Source organism: Malurus melanocephalus, unplaced genomic scaffold (assembly GCF_030028575.1).
Source record: "Malurus melanocephalus ecotype Western Australia unplaced genomic scaffold, MMel_1.1 scaffold_39, whole genome shotgun sequence".
Classification (NCBI taxonomy): domain Eukaryota; kingdom Metazoa; phylum Chordata; class Aves; order Passeriformes; family Maluridae; genus Malurus; species Malurus melanocephalus.
Window position 1 is genome coordinate 2,010,325 of NW_026623271.1, and position 24,570 is coordinate 2,034,894.

Here is a 24,570-nt window from a genome sequence, read left to right on the forward strand (position 1 = left end):
TTGAAAAAAAATAGAGTCAGCTATTGGGTTAAAAGTAATGTTTTCTCCTTTCTTTCTGCTTAACAGCAGGCTCTCTCAAGCTGCCATAGTCGGTGCTAAAGTGCTAACTATGTCACCATGCTGTGCATCACATTAAGTTTCCATTTCAGCTCATGAATTTCTGCCAGATTAGTCCAATAACTAATAACAGAAAATGAGAAAATAGGAGTTATTTATTACCTCTTATCACCCTCTTCCCAAACCTACTGAAAATCAACAGAGTACTGAGATCAATACAATTCCATACAATGAGATCAAGAGATTACTGTACGTTCTAACCAATAGGCAGATCCAGGAAAATAAAATGTGTTGGATTTGTAATACACCTATAAAAGGGTACAGGATCAAAACAAGTTAGAATCAAATACAGCAGCAACAATACAAAATTGTCTAAAAAAAACTCCATAGCTACAAATTGCCAACTGGCAAAAAAGACATTCTGACCATGTAAGAATAATCTTTTACGTATGGGCAACCATGATTTCATGGGAGCAAAAGGTTGCATTACAAGCCCATTTGTACAATAAACATAAAGGGATATACAGATTATACTTCAATGCTGTGTAAGACATAATACATTATAAAAGACTAACAGATATTCTGTGGTGGCAAGATGTGTTTTACAGATCTTCACCACACACTGGAAGAGGAGGGGAAGTTTATTTAGATCAGTAATGAGAATGAGATAAGCCCAGAGTCTATGGCTTCTTTTTGATCATTCCTGTCATTGGGAAGCTCTAAAGATCTTCTAACTGACCAAATAGGGAGGTATATCATAATTTTAAATAGCTCTCATGAAGAAAAAAAAAACTCAAAAATAAGCTTTTAAGACCATTTTCCATATAGCTCAAATTTTTTTGTAAAAATAAATGCTTCCCACTGCATGGAATTATAGCAGGATCATTCCAGAGATGACAACTCCTGTGGTCAGAATGGATTAAGCTGTGCAATTTTATGTACCTTCCTCTGAAGCAAGAGTACAGTGAAATGCAAACAGTCATTTTCAGGCTAAATCAATAGGACAGAAGCAGAGGCTGATGACATCCTCTCTTGTAATTTAAGTTTAGAATACAAGAAGTGAWAAAAGTAGAGAAATACAGGAGAATATATTTGCCTATATTCCAGACACAAAATCCAAGAAGATCTACATACACAATCAGCTCTAAGAGAAGCATAACTTACAATCATCTCCCTTATGAATATTCACTACTTAGTAATTCCACCTTTCAACAACATACAAAATAATAATTCAAACATATCAACATTTCTGTATAAAACTTCTCAAGTTTACCAAATCTTAGTACCACCTAATGGGTGTAGAAAGCAAAGACACTCCAAAATCAGATGTATGATAAGTTACAATTATATGCTGTATTGCTTTGCAGTATTATCTATTAGATAAAAAACTTTTTTTAAAAAAACATTCAACCAGAAAACAAGAAATCTCACTACAATATAAACTTTAGTCATGAAGGTCTAAATGTCAAATTCATTTGAGAACATGACAGAAATATATTCTTCCAAAGTCACTCCCCACACTTCTGTAACTAATATCTGCTATGAACTTCTCAATTATTTCAGGTAAAATTTCAGCATTTATCCATTTATCCAAAAAAAAAAGGACAAGCACAACACTTAGGAAATTTCGCAGTAACAGGGAAGCAATGAGAAGTGTTTTAACCGAATCAGCAGAACTTTCAATTTTCCAGCATTGATTATTAAAAAAAAAAAAAAAATTAATCTACTTACTGACATATAACCACTACAAGAACATGCTTTGTATTTCTTATATACTGTAAAATAAAAATGGTTCCACTTRTCTTTGTTCTACTTTATAATAAGGCTTCTTAGGAAACAGTGTAGGACAACACAAACTTTGAACCAGACCTTTTTCTGCTGAAATTCACCTACCTGCTCACTTTTTAAATGGAGAGTATTCTACTAGTGTTAAATAATAGTGTTAAAGCCAGAGGTATAATGTTCCAATGAGCAGTCCCTGCATCTGCAAGGAAAGCTGGTACAAAATACAGCTGATCTAGCAAAAATGAGYAATGCTTATTCTGTTAAGAGTTGTCAAATGTGGAATGAAAAACTTTGTATTTTTAAACATTAACACAATCTGAGCTTGTAGAAGTGATTAAGAGCATTTTCCATCTGAAAAAAACTGTTGACGGTATTCATAGAATTGAATCACAGAACTACAGAATCTTAGAATCAAATTCCTCTTTATCCAATTGCTACATCAAGGGAACTTAACATAAAGCAGTAAGAGTTAGAACTATAATCAGGATAGATATCTGGTGTCCAGAAAGGCTACAACATAATATAAGCCATAATACAAATCAAGTAAGTYAATAACAAAACCAGGTATCTTTGAACCTTGCAATCAGAATTTCCCCATAGTTGTCAAAAAAAAGGGCAGTTTAAACATCAAACTGTCATCTAAAAAAATTTCATAAAGCATGCCTCCAACACAAGAGGGACAAATATCTTGCAGGTAAATTGCTTCATACTGTTCCAGCTTACATAGAGAATATTAGATATTCCTTACACTATTTATGTAGGACAGACAAGAAAGCAAGATAAAAGAAAACAAATCTCTCAGATTTTTACACTCCAAGAAAGGGCACTTTTYCCCTCCCTTAATTACAGAAAACTACATTCCTCTGGCTCCCTCCAGCTGGAACTATGTTAGGTACATCAGTGGTTTTGTGTATTTCTAATAGGCCCATATCATGTTGGCACTTAACACACTACTCAATCTCATATCTGCACTTAGCTCSAACTTCAGGTAAACAGTTCTTACTCAGCCAATAATAATTTGCTATTTATCTTCATGACAGATTGAAAAATTTTAGGTTTGTTAACCTTCATTCCAACTTCTTGCACATTGATAACTACATTAGTTTTATGAATTTGTGATACGCTTAAGAAAATTCAAAATATTTTCTTAGATGCAGTACCAAAGAGATAAGAAATGTCTAATAAACAAAACACAGACTATGATGYGTAAGATATCTGATGTGTCTCCAAATACTCATGAACAACCTTTCTAGAAATCTCTGATTGCACATGGACGATAGTCAGAKGTAAATTCTAACTATACAACTATCTGAAAAAAATTGCCAAATATAATGAACAACATTAAAACCAAACCTCGGATKACCTAACTTTAGTGCATTAGAGTAAAAATGCAAACAGAACTGAAGTTACTGATTAGTTACCTATTTTGTAATTTCCAGCTACTATAGACTCTGAGAAGTTATCAAACCTCTCTGCTTAGATGTTTTTCCAAATATCCAGGGATGTATTACCAGGAATAAAATATGCAAAAGTATGCAAGACAAAGGGTTTAATTCCATTTTACCTTAGATAACATCACAGCTCAAAACTACAAGTAGATCTAATCAATCCTCTTTATGAAAAGCTATTTCACATGAAAGAAGAAGCAAGATAAAATGTCTAGAAAATGAAAAATGGTCAYGAGAACTGAATTGACTTGAAGAAGCAATTACTGAATTATTTTGGTAGAGGAAAAAACATTTGTTAATTTTGGCTTGTAAACCATAACAACAATATCTACTTGCTTACTGATTGTGATATGAACAACCCTTGTCCTCTTCAATGTAAAATTACCTYATTTAAATTAAATTGCTGCTGATAGTTGGGCCCAATATTTTGTGCATAAATTCATTTGTGTCCTTTACTAAGGCAYATTTTTATGAAGAGCATAATACTGTAGTTCTATTTTCTGTGGGAAGCCTAAAATGAAATACTACTCTTATACAAACCAGAACTGAATAGACTCTCCGAACCTTTGCAGAATGCACTTTCAGAAGGCATTATAAAGCTTCTTTGTATCCCTCCATTCTGCTGTAATTGCCCTTGGACACAATGAATATCTCCTATTCTGCACAGTGGGTCCATATGGGGACATCAATAATACTCCTGGTTGTTCCTGTCTACCTAAGTAAGGAAACTCTCAGACTTYTCTATTGTTGAAGGATGCAGACTGCACACCCCAGAGTCACACTGTTTTCAACACTGTGTGAAAGTGCATTTGCATTTTTTCAGCATTTTCCCCATGTTTTATCTTTAAAAACACTTCAGTCACATKCTCAGTCATATACCCAAAGAGACCATCAACTCTGCAAGTTCTCTCCCAGGTACAGAATGTACTGCTCACTGATGATGGAAATATCATCTTCAATGTTAAACTATTACACAAAATGGAAGAAAACCATTTTAAGATCACATCCTCTCAAATGGCTGCAGAAATCAATAGTTCTCTAACTTACAACCTCTTGGTTTAAAAATAATTTTAAACAAATTCGGTGATCTGTTACAATAATATACAATGAGTTATAAAAAAAGTATAATGACAAATTAGAATTACTAAGAAAAAACAGTAAATATTCTGGAGAAAATGGGCACTGAAAACTTCTCAAATGAATACAGACAATTCATGTATGTACTGAGATCAAGAGGCTATAATTAAAACCCCCAAAGCTTAAATCAACTTCCTCTCAAAAAATACTCACTGGACGTGTGAAAAGTTTGATTAAAAAGAGCCCAAACCCAAGAGAAATTTCAACTTTTTAGGGGGTAACTGAAAAAAATCTTCATTTGCAGAAGTGAAAATTTGGGGTTTTTTTTCTGCCCCATGTTACTCTCTTACTCTAGTTAGTGAGGAAAATCAAAAATGAACAGGCCCAATCCTTTCTCATGTAACTTAACTACACCAAGAAGTGACAGCAGAAAAAATTTAGTTTTGTATTGGTTGCAAAGATCACATTTGTAAAACAAACAAGCTAACCCTTTGTTTGRAAAAAAAGAGACCATTTTGAGCTTTGAGCAGTAGTAATATTAAAAGGCAAGAAATTAAGATTCAAATTTTAAGTTGAAATTCTGYTCAGAAAAATGAAATATTTTCAAGAAAATCTACCATTAAGAAAAAAAAAATGCTGCTCATTAGCATATAAGTCACTTTTGAAAAGCTAATAACCAAAATTTTCATGTGAATAGAAATTATACAGAAAAACAACAAGCAATAAGAAATAGCACAAAATCAGCAAATGACAGATCTTAAAGCAGCTGCTAGTCCTTCTAGAATCTTGACTGCGATTGTTGATCAACTTTAAAGCTAAGGCATGCTATTTTCCCACAGTACATGGGGAGAATTAATATGCATTTGATTCATGTACAGCCTTTGAATTTACAAATTAAAGAGCACATAAATTAATCTTGAATCAGTTAAGAAGCCAAATATTTGACTTAAAACATTTTAAACTTCTGTACAATTTTATAATGATTTCCATGCYGCACATACAGACAAGAAAATGAAAGATTCTGTTGTCTAGCAGTAAAATGTATCAATACTGCAAAGGATAAGCTAGCTGCTAAATATTCACTTTTTTTGAAAAACGTATTTACASAACAACTAATGACAAAAATCAGTGAAATGCAAATTGTTTTAAACTATTCAAGAAAAAAAGCAATTAGATATTATGCTTAGCTTAAACTACTTTCCAAACCTATTTAAAATTCTGTTGCATTTTATATTACTTTACACTATACATTTCAATATTTTTAAACTAAAATGTAATGTATAAATTTCTTCATAACAAAAATATTATTAAATAATTTATAAAATTTTAGTTTTTTATAAAGATATTTAATTTCAAATTCTTTGTCCTAATCTTAATAAAAGATTAAATATAATCTTTTTATATTTTTATAGCAATTTCTCCAGATATTCAGAAAACAAATAATTACAATTATTCTTTGATAACACTGCCATCTAGTGYGAACTCTAAATTAGAATGAAGCATTTCTTTGAACTTGTTTATTCTGTAATTTAGTCTAAGGTAAAACTATGCTGTCTACAGATTTTCTTCAGTACGACTTAACTGCACATTGGAATAATGACATTAGTTCTCTTACCTGGAATGCCTGCTAYAAAAATGCAGCTATACTAATTTTGAAAATATATTGTAAAACACTATTAAATAATACATTCACATCTAGTGTATACTGACATACTTTTCATAGCTAAAAAGAAGAGAATACAAAGCTAGCATGCTACAYGCAAACACAGAAGTTCCTAGAACTTAACATGAATGCAGAAAACAAATTGAAATATTACTTGGCTAAATTTGATATCTAACAAGGAAAGGTGGAAAATATTTTGGTAAACTGAAGTTAAGTATAACTGGAAAGCAGGAAGAAACTGAGAATTTCTAAGGTGGAAATGATATCTAAGAATCAGATTGATAGCAGAAAATCATCTTTATTTATACAGAATTGTTCAATATACACTTGACAAACCCAGAGCTCYAGAGAAAATAGGAGACTGACTTAATTCCACTCAGTTCTACAGTTATGCTGCCATCTAGCGAAACAGGACACTCGCTCTTTTCTGCATGACTTAAATTTTGTCCAAATGAAAAATCACTGGGTGCATGTACCACAGCAAACATTGTTCACCTGTAAATCCCTTATTACCTCTGCTTCTTCTTCACCACTACATTTTTGTAACATGTGTTACATGGTGGTGACTGGTTYTGGTCGTTGGACAGTGAACATTTACACACCTAACGTAAAATGCAAACAGGCTTACAAACTGCAATGAGAAACCAARTAACTGATCAGCAGGGACCACAGTCCAGGATGAGGGAAAAGTTAGCTACTAGCAGATTTCAGATCATTACACAGATAAAGTACTGTATCCCAGATAGTAATACTAGATAAATATTRCTCTGAGTCTTCAAATTAAATTACCTCTTTTGGTTGTTTAGTCATTTCATTTAATTGAATGATGACTTGCAAAAAAACTTTTAAAACTTTGTAAATTCCAGACACTAAAAAGGAAATAAAGAAAGTTAGAACACACTCACCTGGGAAAATATATTTGCAGTTGGAGCAACTCTGTTGTCCACAATACTATATAATATTGCTAACAATCTGTCCAGAGGAAATGGCTTTGGCCCAAGGAGGTGATTGCTGGTCTGCAACAAAAGAATGCTTTTTAATCCAACAGGCTTTTCCTGGAGCGCCACAAGATGTTATTATCACATCTTTTTGGCCTCTGGGGAGGCACTATGACTCACAGTAGTCTTTCATGCAGCCTACTTACACATATGGAAAGCACTGAATACATGCTTATTGATGGARAAAAAGATTCAGACAAAAAGATTTATTTAACATGGCAAGTGTTCAAACTGCACGATAAATAGGAACATTTTTGAGCTATAACAGGGGATCTTATGCCTAATTTCCTGTCACTTGATTTATAAATTAACTTGTCTTATTTAATGACCTTGCCCAATCTACAGAATAAAGAGGAAAAGCTATGTTTTATGGCATTCAAAGAATCACAGATTGGCTTGTGTTGGTAGAGAGCTTAAAGACTTCTTCCAAAGAAGAAGGACAAAACTGAACAGAGTATTCCAGAGGCAGCACTAACAGTGCTGAGTGTAAGACTCAGTGCACAGGCCTCCCACAGGTTTGGCTGCCTAAAATAAAGAGTTCAGATGGCTGAGCCCAAGGTCAGCTTCTTGGCTGGTAAGAGCAGCTGTATAATGAGCTACCAGYCAGCTACAGACAACTGTGTTACAAGAACACAGCATATTTACTCAACTACACATCTACAGAGCTCTTTTGCACCCTCCATACCACACCATCAGCAGAAACTGATGACCACTTTAGGCTTTACAGAWTATTGTACATAGTAACATTGCATTCACTTGAATTCAAATGAATACAAAGTCCTGATTGTTCAATGGTAAGCATTTTCAAAATAACCTATTCTACAAAAAGGAGATGTACAGTTTATAAGGCAGAATTGGGCAGTATTCCAACTCAGGCAGCATAGTTAGGACTACAGAGATTTATGACCCACACTTTAAAAAGTTCTTACAAGGGAAATACTTATTTTATTTTAAGCTTGTATTTAATTCTCTCTGCTCTGACATCCAGTTGCCTTTTTTTGTAGTGTGCATTGATTTATTCTTACTAACAGAGCAACCAAGATTAAACAGGATTTTCACAGGAAAGTTTCTTTCAAAGTGCCTCTGGGAAAGAACAYCTCAAATATACCACCAGCAACTCTGTGGCATTCATCATTAGTAAAACATARCCACTCATTTCTTCAGCAAAACCAAAAGGTATTTACAATACCTGTTTTAACTTTTCAAATCCAGGAGGTGTCCCTAAAGCTACCTCTTCGCTAACAAAGCAAGCAGTATCAAAAATCATGGCAACACATAGTCAAGACCAGCATGCCATCCTCAATCACAATGCAGATGTGGTTCAAGATATCAACTGTACAATCACCTGCCCTTCTGCTTCTAAACATCTAAGTCGTGTGAAGCACATTCTTTACTGTCAACAAACACTTATTAAAATCAGGGCACTCTAAGCAGCTAGCAAATGCAGTTAGCATGGAGTAATCTTTGAAGTATTTAGTATTTGCTTCAAAATTTCTTGCTCTCTCAAAACAGAATATGTTTGCAACGTTCAAATTATCTAAAGAAATGCTTTCCTCTAGAAAAACCAGGAAAGTTAATTCTAAGAGAATCAATTCTTGGAAGAATAACAATGGTTTAAAAATTCCTTCAAACATAACATGGTAAAGAATTACATAGAATTAGAATTTTATGAATCTTCTGCAAAGAGATAAGGGAGAATGCTACCCAGAATAGTACGCATAAAAATGCAAGGGACTTAGCTTCTCTCAAAACCAAAGGTATCTTCCAGAGCCAGAAAATCTGGTCCAAAARTTTTAAAGCCATCAAATTAACTCTGCATGTCCTGTATCACCTTTCCATCTAGGCAATACACTCATCATTCAAGAATAACTTTTCCCAAGTGCCACTATGTGGGCTTGTGCTTTTTATCTGCAGTGTCAGTTTCATGTTCCCTCAATTTACCTGGCCTAACAATCACAAGCTGCACATTCACATTCCAGAATTTCACAAATAAGAATGAGAACCCCAAGTGTACTTTAAAGAGTAAAAGCTTAACACAAATTCAACTATCTGTACAGAAAGGAGAAACTCCTTAAACTCAACTGACTGAATTTTCAACCTTTTCAGCATGTACTTGAAGACAGAACGATACCTCTCCCCTTTCTTGTARTGCAGAAGCACTCCCAAACTTCTCTGACTGCTATACAAATGAAGTATGCTCAGCAGTAAGCTATAAATTCTGACACAAAAAAAATCCTAGACTGAAGTTTAAGCAGATATACAAGATAAACTCATGCTAAATAAAAAACACAGCAACACATTTGATCTTCTGACAGACCGATATGTAAAAAGTTCACTCCTGCAAAAATAGCTTCACCGAGATCTCTCACTTGTCACTAAACTGGAAAAGCACAATTCCAGGACAACCATGCAAAGAAACCCAGCAAATTCTGCTTTTCAAAATCAGCAACAGGGCAATTAATAGAATGATAAAAGTCAATTTCTTCCCCTCATTCACAAGATTCACTTTTAGTAATTTAAGAAACCCCACAGCCYCTGGAATGACACAGTTAGGAATCACAAAACAGATTTTTAGTCTTGCTGTACCTAAACTTTTAAGAAAAGATTTACTTCATGTAATGTAAGCTTCCTGCCATCAGGTATGGACAGCCAAACCAGTTTTCTAAGCTCCCATTATAGCCAGTACAAATCTAATCCATACAATTTGTGGTGCAACTCATCTGCCTGAACGCAGAACGTACTTTAGGATGAGCCAAATCACACCCTGTATTCCAGTGACTGAATCGACTGGGTCTGCATGGGCTATAAAAAGACATTGGGTTAGATGCAGGCATCCACTGGAGTTACATGAATCTGATCTGTACATCAGTCTTTAGATAAGTTTCTCTGAGCAAAGGCATATTGATATAAACTGTCACACCAACTGAAGCAAATGAGTCTGTAACAAACACCACATCTCTAATTCTTTATCCCTGTATTTCAGTTTCCCTCACTATAGAATTCTTCCCATAAAAATTCTTAAAATATAATTTTTTTTGAGAGGAATGCTGATATTTTGCTACTCCATTTATGATGTCCTCTAACTAGCTTTACTAAACACAAAAATATAGCTCTAAGAGACAATTTTATGTTACAGTTTCAATAAAATAAAAATGTCTCTATCACACAGAAATTTGTATCATACAAAACAAGTGCACCAAAAATTGYTATTTCTGCAGTTCTGCTGTTTCTGCAGTAATCAATGACACAAAATGGAATACACACCCACAAGTAAAGTAGAAAGAAAATACTTTCTGCCACGCTCAGCTTAGAAAAATAAAATACCTACCTTCTCATGTTTCTTCATGAAGTTGGTCTTTCTAATTTTCCCATGATGCTGCAAACAACAGATAAGAGCAAAGATAATTAAAATAGTCAACAAAGAATGTATAGAGTACAAATGGTAGTATGTTATTCTAGGTCTACTTTTTATTACATTTCKAGTATTTGCCTTTGATGTTACTACCAATCATTTTTACTATAAGCCCTAAAATTTCACTTGCCTTACTTCTTGCTTTATTTTGTCCCAAGTGGTGCAAAGCCAAAACACAACATGCTAATATTTTTTGATAACATGTGTAAGTTTTCTTTTAATCTCCTCAGGAATTGATGAAGAGGTAGTAAAAACTTGTTTTTAATATGACTTCATGCTACCATCCTTCACTCCACCATATCCTCAACTATCTAATGAAAAAGACAGGTGATGACTATCTTAATTTTTAAAATGTATCCATGTATAAAATCCACCAGAATTTTCATCTTTTTTGACCCTGTTTTAGAATTTGGATGGTACACAAGCTGGCAGAATGACAACCAGGAATTTAATCTATACAATRCAAAGGTAGATCAAGGTTCTTGAGCTAAATGACAAAATGAAAGAGAAGGATGGAGCGGTGGGGGCAGGTATTGAAGAAAGGAACATAATTTAAAAAGTTGCAGCTTTCAAGTGTCTTAAGAAAGGAAGGACTATCGAAAGAAAATAATTAAGTGCACTTGGATCTCAACTGAAAATGTGAGGGCAAGACAAGGGCAGAAATATAGTAAACAATGTTACAAGTGAATGGGTTAAAAAAGAAACAAAAAACACAAAAGAAACAAGGATGAGGTGTGAGTAATGTAAAATGAGTGGAGAGGCGTAATATCCTTTAAACATAGTTAAGTGCTAYTTCTCAAAATATCACCTGATGAGTTTTTCCACAGCACTGAGAAATATACCTTATTAATAAGTAGACCTAATAAACRTGCTCAATAAATCAGAGGAAAAGATAAATAAAGGAATTATGTTTTCATTATAATGTTTGAAATCTTGTACTTATTATTTGTGGCCCTCAATACTCAGCCATGTCAAAATAATCTCAGTAAATGTGGGTATTCTTYACTGACTTCTGAAGAGCTTAATATTAGACAAGACTTAGGTTCACTTCATATGATTTCTCTGATTTAAAAAAAAGTTAATTCGGTTAATACAGATCATACATACTTACAGAAAACAGAGTAATCTTTTTATCATGCCTTTGAAAAAATTACTGCAGTGATACCCCTGACGTTTCAGAGGGGAAAGTGATCAAGCCTGAGGTTACACAGCATGCTTGGGATGGATCACAACAAACTGCATTCACACATTTTAAAGGTTAAACTGGGATCTCCACATGGTACCCTATGGTACCCTATTTCTGTGCAAGCACAGAACCCCTGAAAAACCCCTGAAAAACCCATGAAACTCAGAGCTGGTTTTCAATTAGCATTTAAAGCTGTTTGCTGTTTAAGACTTCATATACACATATTGCTATCCTTTCTTGTTTTAAAGACTACCTTCCAAACCAGCTTCTTATTTTTCTCTCAGTCTAATGCAAAGCTCTTGAATTCACGTAACTAATAACAGTGGAGCCAATTATCACTTCCCTGCTCTGTCGGGCTGTTAGCATTACAAGCTCCCCCAACTGTGCCTTTATTTTTAGCTACACTACAGCCTATCATCTATAGAGTAGCACAGATGAGCAGCTCAATGACCATCTTTTTGTTTGTATCCTTTCTGCTTCTACTAGTTCTTAGTTAAATCACTCCAGAAGATACTTTTCTGTCCTCTATTATGAATCTCATTACAAGTCTGATAAAAATAATATTCTATTTTCACTGTTTACGTAACTCATAAAACTACTCAGCTTGAAACACCACCAAAAGTGTTGATTTTGTTAGGCTTTGAGATGCAGCGCTATTTCTGAAGCTCAACTTTACACCTGATGAAGAGTTAACTGATACCACATGACACATATGAAAAATGGTGACTTTTGGGAAAAATAATGGATAGCACTGATAGAAATAACTTTGTGGTCCCTGCTTCATAAACGTTAGAAATTCATGTTTACTGTACAAAAGTTTAGTAGGGTTCATGTGCAAGAGTGGAAACTCACTCAAAGATACTACAAAAGGAGAAAAGAAAAAAATGAGGTTGAAAAGGCTGTTCAAAGAAGATGGGGCACATTTTGGTAACATGCTCCACAGACTTGACTCTTGCACGCTTTCCCACTTCTGGGTAGAAACACTTCTTCAGCAAATAAATCTCTAACAAAGAAACTGTTTCATCCAAGCGCAAAGAACAACGCTCGCCCATAAAGAGAAGCTGTCTATCTACACTGACTACAAGTAACACTCGCCTCAGGAAAGGACTAAATAGAAAGGTGAAACATCTATAGCTTTCAGTAAGATCATATCAGAATTTAAATTAAAAACATACTAGTACATAATCACTAGCAACTGTAGTAACTTCTCAAAATGTGTATCTATGATTTTTTTTAAGATGGAAGACAAAGACACCACAGCACTTGTCTGCAGTATGACCACAACTTAGCGCCCAAGAAAAAAGAAGAAAATAACCCTCAACTTGTACATGGCAAGAGCTTACAGAAAATGATGTCTAGCCTWGGATTTGTTAGTAAGGATTAATATATTCATCCTAAAATATATTACCATCATTTCAACACACCACAGGGCAGTGTAACTACTTCTTCCTCAAAAGCAACTACTTGTTTCTGTTTCAGCATCCTGGAACTGTATAAATAACCTAACAATGCACTAAGTCATTTTACCTCACTAAAGGCCAAAGCAGCTGTATCTTATATSGGAAATTTAAGTGTATCTTATAAAAATTTAAATGTGTCTTATAACTAGGGACACTGGAGTCACTCCAGTAAAATCTTTTCCAAAGAAAAGCTGTATCAACTTAGAAAAGCAAAGCACAATGCTCGTGCTGTAACAGTGTTATGCATAATTTGACATGAAGAGGAAGTTGGGTTTATTAGACATTTATAATCACTAAGTGATCATTACCAATCACAGTATGCAATCTACAGAAAAGCTTCTCATCAAATCAAATGAAGCACACACAGAAACAGAGCTCAAAATGAACAGTTGAAGAGCTTTAAACTAGGAAATTCAGAATGCAGGAAATCCAGTAAACTGCACTAAGAAATGWATCTTCTTACCTTAAGAAAGAATCTCTTATCTGTCCTAACAGGATTGTAGGAGGCAAGGTAAGCAGCTATTAGAAGAAACTTGGAGTAATATGGAAGTTCCACATGGGAATGTGCAGAAAGTCCTATAAAATAAACAAATAGTTAAGAGTTACCAAATCCCAGCCTGAACTAACTTCAAATTAGACTTCCCTGCATTCTTTTTCTTTTCTTTTTCTCCTTTTCTACTGCCATAATTAAATCGTCATGGCTACTTTCTGAGCCTGATTATCACAGATACAAACTCAGAGAAGGGCCCAGGAGCATGGCGCAAAGCTAAATAAAACAACATTTTGAAACCTTTCTGGACTCATCTCAGCAACTGTACTTTAAGCATCTGATTCACAGATCTTCCTGAAAAAAAAAAATTCCAGGCTACTTTATTTTAAGGTCATTTTTCTGGCAAACATGGCAGACGAAGAGATATTTAAACACAATGGATATTTTTTTCCAAGACTCAACCTTTAGACTGTTCTAGACTAATAAAGAGCTTGTCCAGGAACAAGGCTGGCATGGGAAAGAAAGCTGTGCTGCGCATCCAAAAAATAGCTCATCTAACAAATTTTAGCCACTGTTCTATTTCCTACAGAAAATGTTATAAAAATTTTAAGYTTGATCCACTTGACTTTGCCTCTTTGTATACTTAAGATTAAACACACACRTTAAAATCCACAATAACTACAGTCTAGTGAATATTTGCTTTCCCTCCTTTTTGCTTWTATTTTGTATTTTTTACCTTTATAGTCTCCTGCTCTTGTTCTATCCAGCTCATGCATAAAAATAGGATCATCACCTTAGTTCAGCTGTCTAACTACAAAATCCATTAAAGGATCTCTCTCTTGCCCTTTTTGCTCAGTTTTTTACTTCAAGTTTCTTGCTCTGTGACACACCTGTACCCTTTTACTTTATTTCACAAATAACAGCAAATAAAGATCAAGGAATTAAACATACTTAAAAGTTATGATTCAGGGTCCACAGTACAGGAAGATGAATCCTAAATGACAGCTACTAATTATTTCCTCTAATATTTTCCATATAAGCATAAAAGAACAGCAGTTTTAGTTTCATTTACAATTAAGAGATTCTCTTGTATTGCAGGCTAATTATAAAATGCAACACCAAATAAACTCTTACAGATAAAAAATTTCATTTGATACAAAACCATCTGTTTTTCTTCTGGTCAGCCACTATTGCATCACCCAGTGAACAATGTGATGATCCACACCTTTATTAGWGTTAGAATTTTATTATTAAAATTTCTTTTTGAGCATGTTGCTAGCAAATGCTGTTTAGCAATATGACATTTATTCCTACTACATGTACCTATGAACATGCATTTTAAATGAAGAGCCTCTTCTTGGGGTTGTCAGGTGCAAAATATTTCATGATTATCCAGGATGGAGTTTAATAAGAACACTTTGAATCAAACTACTTTGGTCAAAAATGTTGAAAATTCACTGATCATAAACCAAATATAGGAAATAGTCTGATGATTGCATTCCTCTAAAAAAATCATTTGTCATGATAAATAATACAAAAAAGTGTTCCCAAACTACAAACTGGGCAAAAGACATCACTGACATCACCAGGAAAATATTTTAGTATTCCCTCCTAAATTGTAATTGAAGGCTGACAAATATTGAGAGATGACTTTCCARCCTGTCTAAAGTATAAAGTCAAGAAAGGTCTACTTGTCCAAGGAAAGAACAGAGAGAATACTTGTAGTCCTGACATTTCTCTTCGCCAAGAAATCTGGACACAGGACAGGTGCTTTGTTTAGGAACGTGCTAATCCAGTGCAATATACCAGGTAGAACATTCTCTTCTCCCCACTAGGACAATTCTGCCGGTTGGCACACAGAGGTTTAACCATCAGGGGTCAGGTCACTCCTCACCCATTCTTACATAAGAAATACGGATGTAAAGAAGACTGCTTTTACCTGCAAAGGATCTTAGGAAAGATTTCTCCCAGTATATACGATAGTGGAAAAATAGTCTTTTGTAGAATACCAAGTCAAAAAACCATGATTACCCTGAACTGTAACTGAATAGTAACAGGTAGCCTTGTCTATATAGTTTCATTCATGTGTTCTCAGATGACARTGACCAAGTCAAAAAGAAAAGCACACTTCATGTTACAAGCCCCTACACAGTTACTGTGTTTGATACCTTTCAATTGCCCAGGCTCTCCACCATCATGCTGCAAACGCTCCCACTGTGAGCTGAAAGACAGATAATGCAAATACATAATGATTAAGTATTTGTTAGTCTTTTAGAGAAAACTACCTGCTTGGTATATACATATATTTTAATTTTGTGACACTGGCTAGGACAGAGTTGGTGACAGAGTAATTAAAAATACAAGGTCTTACTACCTTACACGTTTTAATAATCTGCAGATTATGTATTTGAGAAAAACATAGCATAAAATTATGTTAGATTAAGGTATAAAAGACCTAGTTGTAAAATACCCATTTCTTCCCACCCAACCACCACCAACAAGCAAATATTCACAGCATTCCAAGTTTCAAGAATAATGCAGAATTGGATAAAAAGTAWAAACACTGAAAAGAATCAAAACTATCTGCTTAATAACTGTTTATGTTTGTGAGAACAATACTATAATTACTTCATAATGTAATTTTGAAGTCAATGGAAGTCATCAAGATGGATTATTCTGTCAGTGAAAAAAGGCCCCAAGTAAACAATAGCAAAAAAATTCACTTTCAAATTACCCTTAAGGAATGACAGCGCTAGAAATTTTGTATTWTGTATCATTTTGCATACCACAAGGGGTTTAAAAAATGATAGGTTTGTTAAAGCAACTGTTTGGTCTTTTTTTTTCAAGTTCTTAATGAACAGGGTTTATCAGCCATAAGCCATAAAAGTTATGAAAACAGTGTAATGAGAACTCATGTAATACTTAAATTACAATAAACAACGACAAATCAATTCATCAATAAGTTAAGGTTTTATCCAATGTCCAGGCAGAAAAAGAAGGTTCATTTTCCTTTCATTTCAGGCAGCACAACAGCTGATAGCAAAGTTCTATTGCTCTAAATTACACGGTCAAGAAAAACTCAGAGTAGTAAGTCCTGTGGCCAGAAAAACTGAYAGTGATTTTAATTCCTCAAGAATTTAATGGTACACAGAAGTAAATCCTAGAATTGTTAGACAGCTGAATTTTCTAATAAAAATCATGTCAAGTCCAAATTTATAAGCAAAGAAAACAGTAGAGGGAAATTGTTTATTTGGAAATAATTTACAAGCTATTTTGTATCATAATCTTTTATTACAACCTAATTAGACAATTACATAATGTAAAAAGTCAGGAAGATCCAGAGCAGACTTGCAATGAAGATCAATATTGAATATAATAAATACTTGAGCCAAACAGTAAAATGCTGCATTGTGCAGTGAAGTCTAGCTTGTACAAAGTAAAATCAATTTTTTTTTTTAGGAATGATCACATTTCTAAAACATTACCSAAGATTTCTACTGCACATTCAGGTCGTGACTAGAATACAGCCTCAATGACATGCAAAGGAAAGAAATCAGTGTTTCTTATCAAGATAAAGAAATGAAACGATACTGAATGATCTCTCTTTACATGGTGTAACATCAGAACCACTTATCTTAAAGGTGGARAGAACATTAAACGTAAGTCAATTATTATCACTGTGAAATAACAACACCATCCCTTTTTCTGTAAGTCTGTCAGCTTACAAAATAAACAAGGAATCTAAAATAATACCAATAGAAATAGTCACAAGCAGGACACCAGATTTTAATGCTGTCAAAAGTAGCAGTTACATGTAAGAAAACATCTGTCSTTGGAAAAGAAAATAAGGAGTCAGAAGCACAGTCAGCAAAGAAAGTTAACTCTATCAAACAAAGCTAAGAAACACAGGTATTCAAAATCTGTAATGTCTTAGGAATTTTGAGGCTTGCATGCATCCTTGGTAGAGTGAGGATCTGCTGAGCTACCAGCCAGCAAAGTGTGTTTTAAACTGTGTCTATATATTCTAGTGATGGATTCTCTTGCTTGGTAGTTTTATACRTTACAAAAAATGGATCTAGCATCAGTGAAAAGCAGAACAAAACCTGCTGCCACTGCTTTACAGATTGAATCTGTTATATGCTACAAATGCCGTTTGGTTTCAATTTCCTCCTGAGATATGCTATTTCTAACAGTATGACAAGAAAGAAATGCACATTAAAGAAAAAAAATTACATCTAGCAAAAAACAAACACTAGCCATGAAACACAATTGAGAAACACAACGAGAGGAAGTTTGTCATAAACAGAAACCCCAACAAAGCAACAAGCCCATGCCCTCCAAATTACCTGGATATCTCCCGGAGATAAACAGTCTGCATTGCCTTCTTCAAATGAGGTTCAATATTCTTCCAGAGTTTGCGGGTGTCGCGTTCATTTGCTGCACCAAGYGGGAATAAACTCTGTTAAACATTTAACTTGTACAAAAAAAACTCATCCCTGACACTTGAACAGTCACAGGCATGGCACAGTCAAACACCCTGACTCTGATATGCTGTTTTAGGATGATGTAGCATTGCCACATATCCAGAAAGCACACACCCACCATGCAAGGCTGTTTCTCTGTGATTATTCTGAGATAATCTGCATCAGTTTAGCAGAACCTCTCCTCTTGTTTTCTCCCCCTTTTCTTGGCCTTGACAGAGAAATAACTTATGCCATTACTTTGTAGATATCCTGATGGTTGACTGAGGAGAAAAATTCATAGGAGGGAGGAAAATTTTCAGGGTATTTCCACCTTTCCTAAAAAACCACCACCAAATACCACCTACTGCTTCTGCTGCCAGTGCTAATGACTGGATATGACTGGAATAAGCAATKCTGTTGTGACCTGAGAAACCACTGCATTACCACACCACACGGATCAAAGTCTTCACCAAAACCCACTGAACAGCACCTGCTCTCTCAATAGACACACTCAAATTTAAAAACACAGCCTTACCTTCCCCTCTAACCACTGGTTCACAGTATTTAGAAAAATTGAGCGCTGCCTACAGAAAGGAAAAAATAGAACATATTTAAGTACTATCCATCTGATCCAGCTACAGAGTATAACTAGCAGGGTAATTAATTCCTTTGCAAAACCAACAAATTATTTTTCAGTCAATAATTGTACGACTTGCTTACAAACATTATGCTGTAAAACACAGCATCATTTCTGYACCATGAACTACAAACACGAGTAATCTATCACAGGTTATATGGCTTTGAGCTCAGCAAGATCTGTTTACTGTACCCAGGGGGCTGTGGGGTTTTTTTAAGTTAACAGAACAATTTAACATTATAAATGCAATAAAAATGTTTTTATGAATTTTTTTTACTCCCTTCAATTTCAGATAAAACTTTTCTTTCCAGAGAAGTTCAGCACACTCACACACAAGCAGAAAGTATTTATTTTTAAAAAATCAAACAACCAATCACAAAAAACCCTGCTAACACACTCCATATTCAAACAAACTCCTTTTGCCTAAGATAAGAGATTTTTGACACTACCATAATCTAAACTTCTTTCTAAAATGTTTCAATCACTATCACACACAATTTTGTAAAATAATCCTCAGATTTCATTCTCTTTTTGTCCTATTGCACTTTAATAAATCTCCGTGCTAATAAACAAAACTCAATGCAGTAACTTCCATGCAGTAATCTAATAAAATTCCAAGATGTATTATGAATAATCACACATAATAGCATACACATTTTCAGTCTGTATTAGACACTAAGGAGTTCAGAAACCTACATTCAGTTCTATGTGTCTGTCACTATCCTCTACTGAAGAGACTTGTCAACCACATGAAGAATTTAGGATCCAATCACATAAGTATTTCACACACAAGCAGTGAGTTTAAAGCTAATGAAATTCTCATAAGCAGAACCACTCAAGTACAAGTCTGCAAGAACTGCGACCCTGGTTTCTATTTCTGTCTCCAGCAATCTCATTTAAATATAAAACCTGCATGGTTAACAGATAAGGTCAGTTGAAATTTAGCAACATGTTCCTGAGGGAAATGCAGGCAGAATATTTGKATCATCTCTCTAGCACCGATTTGTTCACTGATCACATTAAAATTGTAAAATTTTCTTGTATGTAGTATAGCTATTTAAATAATAATCAGATAAGCTCATGTTTGTTATTGTTATTAAGCTTGTCTTATGCAAAGTATTGTTATTAAGCTTGTCTTATGCATCAAGTAACCTAATTTTCTTCTGTTAAGTTTGTTTAAATTCTTCAAATTATATATGGTCAAAACTTCTTTTTCCAAATATTTTCAGTGTGTTACCAGAAATCTACACAACACTGGAAGCCCCTTACAGTTACTGAAATAACTACAACCTTTGCTACGATTTTCAGGGCAACTGTATTTTAAGCCAACATATTCTTAAGAGGAAAATTTTATACTAGATGTAAGGAAGACTTTCTTTCCTATGAAGGCAGTGAGACATTGAAACAGGCTGCCAGAAAAACTGTGGATGCCCCATTCCCGTAAGTGCTGAAGGCCAGATTGGACAGGGCTTTGAGCTTTGGTCTAGTGTACGGTGTCTCTGCCCATGACAGGGGAGCTGGAACAAGATGATCTTTAAGGTCCCTTCCAACCCAACCATTCTGTATTCTCTGATTCTCTTTTTCAACAATATTCTCTCAAYATTCAACAATAAATCTAGACTTTCAGAGCTCATTTGGCAAAAGATATCCCAAAACAAAACCACAACTCTAGAGAAGCTCAACTCACCAGATGCCGAAGTTCTTTCAGGTCCCTACAGACCATGTAGAAGACACCAAGCAAAATATTGATATATGCAGAATAGAAATCTGCAGAATATTCTGGGGGATGATTCTGAGACAAGATCTTYTGCAGATGTCCTGTTTAAACAAAAATGTATTTTGCACATTTAAAGCCAACTTAATAAACAAACCACCTTTGTGGAAAAGCAAACAATAATTATCACYAAATAAACCCTCCAAAAATACACCAAAACATACACTGATTCAAAGAACCACCAAAAGTAGTGGAATCAAACATTACTTTGAGATGTTCTGGCAAGTGGAAAAAGACAACACCTGTAGAGGTTGTGTGAATATAGACTTCTACATTCCAGTAGTTGTTACATACGCTGGGTTCTTTAAAATGCACACTGATAAACATGAAAAAAACTTTTGAATACCCTTTGACAAAGTTTTACACAACCCCTGAGAAGCAGATTAAAAATTAGCTTACCTATGCTGTAATCAGGAAAATACATGGTGAATGGCTCAAAGCATCCAACATTCGGACGGAAGAGTTCCCACACTATTTCACTGAGCAGGACAACTGTCACATTTCTGTCAGTCTACACAAGGAAGAGAAAAATCTGAATRAGAGAGCAACAGGCAGAGAAATAACAAAATAACAGTGCATGTTAGAGCATCAACAAGAAAAATTATTATTGTGATTYTTCTGTTTCACAAAAATCATTGAATTTACAGTTTATTACTATGCTAGTAATTTGTATTAAAGCTTCAGCTGGCCTAATCAAGYAGCTCATACATTTTCAAATCTTCATAATTATACGATATTTCTCTCCAATCCTTGCCATTTCACTGACATGTAAGCTTTGTGGGGTGATACACAATGCCAAGTAGATTCCACCCCAAAATAAAGAGAACATTTTACTTTAGTAATTAAACACAGACTTTCAGAGAAAACAGAAAAAGTTAAAAAGCAAAAAGAAATCTCAGCACTTCTGGAACTAAGCTATCTCGTACTTTATTTTAAAGGCAATCTGGTCTTGAAAAACAAACACAAATATCTTAAACCAAAAATGTAATATTACCTGTTTACTCTCCCAACTCTTCTACTAGTTAGCAACAATGGGGGTTCTCATACAACATATTCTTTTCAAACAAGATTGTATTGGCTTGCCTCAAGTTGGATGTTTTGGTCAATAGGGAACAAAACCCTTCATATTAAAAGCAATATTCCTTATTTTGGTCACCCTTCAAAGTATCAGCTACTTAATATGAAGCTAAACTATCTGTGAGGATGCCATGCCATTCCCCATCATTGCAAGGTTTTAGCAACCATACTAAAAATTCTGCATAACAAAAGATGCCTTTAAAYATGGTTTTTCAACAAAGACAGTTGAAAACTATTGAGGCACCTCCATAAAGCAAAAGGAAGGAAACTGAATTGACAGGGCTGTGAATATGAGCTGTGAATGACTTGAAAGAGGTTTAAATGCTATTCCTTTTCCTGAAATTTAGTGCGAATCTTCTTTTTTTACTTACTTTTCCCATTTCTTGGTGTAGTGGCACCCACCCATACTCTTTACTGCTTCTTCTTCATTTTTAAGAATCATAGGTATTTTTTTCCCTTTCAACAAGGGAGAATCTCTCTGTAGATTCTTCAGTTGTTTTCCTCTCCCAGATCTCCTAATGTTTCAGCTAGGTACTTAGTACAGAAGTACGAAGTATGTTCAATTCAGTTCTTCATTGATCATCCAATATGAAGAACTTCAATACTTCCCACCACAATCCTCAGAAAAATCAAGCATCCAATGACATTCTTCAGCAGCAACCCTCCAGTCCCATGAAATCCTTCATTAGTAGTRGAGTTTCTGGTCTCCCTTCACTCCAAGAAAGGAAGTGATGCAGTAGATTTGCACCCACAATATTGCTCTGCAACATCAGCCGCACAACTCTTTTAGAAAGCCCCACTCCAGAGTCCAGAATGTAAGCAACTGGAATATCAGCATTCAAAAAGTGTGACAAACTTATTTGGAGGTTACTTTTGAATTTGTGTGTTCCTCATACTTAAGTGTTAGTTTATGGGGTTTTGATCCCTGAACAATTATAGACCCAAGTTTGCATCCTCTATCCGCAGAATTGGTTGTTTCTGCTTCAGGAGCAGCATAGTCCAAAACATGGGCAGAACAGACAAAAAGAGACAGAATATGCACCAGCTGTCAAGATTAAGAACACAGCTGTGAATCAGTCTTCATTCAGTAGAGAAATCAATGTGACCAGAAGATTAAGAGCACCACACAAAAGCTTTGAGATAACAAGTATAATTTCAGCTATTTACATTTTACATGTTCACACACTTCAAAGTACCAGCAACTTCTGTCTTTGTCTTCACTTTTTTTTGAGGAAATGTACACTTTTTCCTTATTTCAAGGCAAACATTTTGATGCTTCAGAAATGAGAAAGGAAAGCACACAGTGATTTACTCCAATCAGAAACTTACTGCAGCACAATTSCGGAAGTGTGAGAAAACTCTGCAAGTCAAAGCCCATTCACAGCTGCTGAGCTGTAGAGCTCCAGCCAAATTAAATAGCTGGCAATGTCCTGAAAATCCCATTCTTAAAAGTACAAATAATCTAGAAAACACAGCTAGATATCTGACACAAGCCTCCAAAGAATCCATAACACATCACATATTGTAAATAAGATACTGTTCACCACAATTTTAAAAAAATTAGAGAGTCTAATAAAAGTCTCCCCATGTTTAAATTCTAGTTTGGCTTCTAGTTTTGACCATTGTTTTGAGGTAATGAGGGTTAATTTTGCAAATTTTCTCATCTAAAGAATCACTTATCTTAATCTGTGAGTCTAGATGYACAGACACCACATGTTAAGTTACTTTCAATATGCAGGACACATATGTTAATTTCTTTCCAGACACTTACCAACTCTTGAAGCCTAAGAAATGCTGGCAGGATGTTTGCTTCCATTTCYCTCAGCTGTTCTGCTCTATCCAGTACCTTTTAACAAAATAATATTATATAGACAATGTGGGCTTCCAATCTTATATGGACTTAAAATTAATTCTTAGCTGTTGGAAACTGAATTGGAGAGAGAATTGTTTCAAATGTGCTTCCAGGAAGCCCAAGCAGCTCTGCATCTAAAAAAAMCACACAATCCCTAGACAAGCAACATTCTCATGCCTTATGGCAGTTCAGAATTATTATTCAAGTCCAGTCAGGAATATCACGACAAAGTCATGACATCCTTTACAACCAATGAAMGCTCCATTTTTTTCGCAAAATTATTCTTATTTCTCAAAATTACATGTAGTACAGTAGCACTGTAACTACATGCTTACTCGAAGAGAGCTATCTTTTCCCAATATGAAATTATTTTTCAGAAACAAATAAGAGCTGATATTTAAAAAATAATACTTATCATCTAGAATTCACTGATCTGAACTTTGAGAGAAACTTTTCTTGCCATAGTTTGCAGCCTAGAAATTTACAGGATTTATCGTATGCAAACCTCAAAGAGCAATAATAGATACGTAGCAGATGTACAGCTTAAACAAGAAACATCTTAAGCAAATAACATTTTGGAGTCTGGAGAATAAAAACAGAAATATGAAGACAAGCATGGTTATCCTTTGGTAAAAAAGTGTGCATTCCCAGCACACCTAAAATCTTGACAAGAATGAAAAAAGAGAATAGAAACACATTTCCTTCGTGGCTTATTTACTACTTGCAATATAAATCTAAAATTTCTAAAGTTCATTGAATTATTGCTGTTGAGATAAAAAACTACAGCTCCTTAGAAAATAGTATTTTCTATCCTATTACATAGCTTCTCTTGACCAAAATCTTATATTTATCATTTCATATATCACAGTAAGGAAAACAATTTTATGTCAACAAACAAATATTTTCTGAAAAAATTACTTCGAAATCCCTCTGTACAAACCTGAAAGAACTATCCCTGCATCAGGGAATTTATTTAAGACTACAACATACGACTGGGAATTTATTTAAGACTACAACATATGATTTTATATTGGTATCTACACTTGGTTCAGGTAATAAATGACTTCAGGAATGAAGATAGATTTACACTGCAGACCAGATAGAGGCTACATATTTTTACTAATGAAATACTGCTTATTGGATCCAGTGATATGCAGTGACAAACATAAAGCTTTAAGGTCTTGACCTAAA

General features: G+C 34.5%; 1 protein-coding gene across 2 annotated transcripts in view; it reads right to left on the bottom strand.

The window, feature by feature from the left end:
- The window catches only part of ORC5 (origin recognition complex subunit 5), a 64,095-nt gene that overhangs the window by 30,727 nt on the left and 8,798 nt on the right, over window positions 1-24,570 (bottom strand). For both annotated transcript variants that reach the window (XM_057364501.1, XM_057364502.1), the window contains 9 exons: window positions 23,299-23,373; window positions 20,850-20,961; window positions 20,364-20,494; window positions 18,575-18,623; window positions 17,923-18,013; window positions 15,745-15,797; window positions 13,550-13,662; window positions 10,357-10,404; window positions 6,936-7,046 (listed from right to left, as the gene is read on the bottom strand). In XM_057364501.1, coding sequence (XP_057220484.1) covers window positions 6,936-7,046; window positions 10,357-10,404; window positions 13,550-13,662; window positions 15,745-15,797; window positions 17,923-18,013; window positions 18,575-18,623; window positions 20,364-20,494; window positions 20,850-20,961; window positions 23,299-23,373 — 783 coding nt within the window. The remainder of the gene's footprint in view (window positions 1-6,935; window positions 7,047-10,356; window positions 10,405-13,549; window positions 13,663-15,744; window positions 15,798-17,922; window positions 18,014-18,574; window positions 18,624-20,363; window positions 20,495-20,849; window positions 20,962-23,298; window positions 23,374-24,570) is intronic.